Below are 1,783 nucleotides of genomic sequence, written 5' to 3'. Positions count from 1 at the left end.
AATGCTAGATATTAAACAAACTTAAAATCCAGAGATAGGGAGTAATAAAATGAGCTAGGTATAGGGAGACTGAACTCAGTATCAATCCAGTAATATTCAGGGAGAAACAAACAGTTTTACCTAAGAGAGGTTGTTCAGTTCACAAGGCAGTACATTCACTCTAGCGGAAGACGGAGTACACGGATAGATAGCATGAACGTCACAGTCACCGTAAAAGTATATCCCAAACTATAAGCGAGTGAACTGACATTCTGGTTATAAACTCAGCGAGTTTGTTTAGGTAAGGGGCTAAAACTGCTTTTAGATCTCTAAGCCTGATAGAGCAGAAGCAACTGAGGTATATCTAACAGCCCAACCAAAACCATTCAAAGGCTAGTCAGCTGAATTCTACAAAAATCCCCCAAACTAATTCTAGACACATAATTTAACACTCCTTCTCACCTAAACATGTTCCCCAAGGGCAACTGATGAGGGTTCTAACAAATCACATTTTGATGACATTATTATTACACTATGAGACAGGCCAGCAGCAGATAGGAAGGGGCGAAATGAAGGGGTCATGAGAAACCAGGAACTAGGCAGCAAGTCTGGGAGTAAAGCGAGGTTTGGCTGCAATCAAGGATGAAGTTGTGCTGGAAAAAAAAAAGGTATGTGACAGGGTGACCTTATCACTTCTTGCTTTTACTAGTTGTTGTTAAACAACAAACATAACAAGAGTCAGCAGGTACATCATTACAAGGACCAAACACAGCCTTTTCAATACATAAAACAAACGTAACGGCAAGATGCCCTTGATTTATAAATGTGTATCCTGTGCGCATTAAGTGTTTGTACAAGTAGACTAAACGTGTCACTGGGGTCTGGAGCTTCTCATGAATATGCTTGGGTCGCAGAAGTGCTGTGAGAAGATTAATATAACAAGGGACTCGCTGCAAAAAGATGACAGATGAAAGATTTAAAGTGTTTTTCAGCTTATGAGGAATTTTCCAACTCACAGAAGTAAATCGAAGCCACTTTCTTGGCAAGGCAAGCTACTCAGCAAGAAGAAAGACCTCATAATGCATATCTGGACTATCAAAGCAAGTAACTGGGAGCCTTCCCTAGGGATAAGTGAAGGTAGTATACATCCATGGACACTGGAATACAAATAAGAAACAAGAATCCAAAACTTTTTAAAGGATACGGTCTGTACCAGGAAACAATGTTCTTCCAGTCAACAGCTCGGCCATTATGCATCCCACTGACCAAATATCAACTGGCAAAATTAAAGAGAAATAAAAGTACGTGCAATGTCACTATTATTGTACTTGGCCACAAATGGAACCATAACAAGGGGTGAAACATTCAAATGAATATTTAAGTCATCTGCAGCTCAACAATCACACTCATTTTTATAAAAATAAGTAAGCCCTTCACCCCGCTAAAAGGCTATTCATAGGTAGCATAAGTCAAAACACACTTAAATTAAGAAAAATAAGCTGTTCAAAAAGGGGCAAAAATTTCTTATTGGTAGAATGGTGGATTATCCAAGTAATATTGAGGGTTAAGATTATGAACCCATTGTCTTCAGGCAGAAGTACTCAGAGAATATGTTGAAAATCTAAATAAATAAAAATCCAATTGCTAAATTACAAAGTTTGAAAGCTGTGTATAAAAATCCCGCTTCCGCATCTGAGCAAGAGAAATATTTTCTATTTGTGGGCTCTAAAAGGATCATTGAGGGAAGAAAAGATATTTCCTCCCACTCCCACCATGTCTACTTCTGCGAATCCCAAATACATCC

The 1,783-nt window shown here is 38.6% G+C and overlaps 1 protein-coding gene across 1 annotated transcript in view; it reads right to left on the bottom strand.

Annotated features, from left to right (window-relative positions):
• The window catches only part of MAPK14 (mitogen-activated protein kinase 14), a 91,588-nt gene that overhangs the window by 24,557 nt on the left and 65,248 nt on the right, over positions 1–1,783 (bottom strand). Inside the window, exon 6 of the mRNA XM_012646575.1 lies at positions 1,184–1,289. Within this exon, the coding sequence (XP_012502029.1) occupies positions 1,184–1,289 (106 nt within the window). The remainder of the gene's footprint in view (positions 1–1,183; positions 1,290–1,783) is intronic.

The sequence above is a fragment of the Propithecus coquereli genome, unplaced genomic scaffold (genome assembly GCF_000956105.1).
Source record: "Propithecus coquereli isolate 6110/MARCELLA unplaced genomic scaffold, Pcoq_1.0 Scaffold248, whole genome shotgun sequence".
Classification (NCBI taxonomy): Eukaryota; Metazoa; Chordata; class Mammalia; order Primates; family Indriidae; genus Propithecus; species Propithecus coquereli.
Note: the sequence above shows the minus strand (reverse complement) of the source record. Positions and strands in the feature narration are given on the sequence as shown.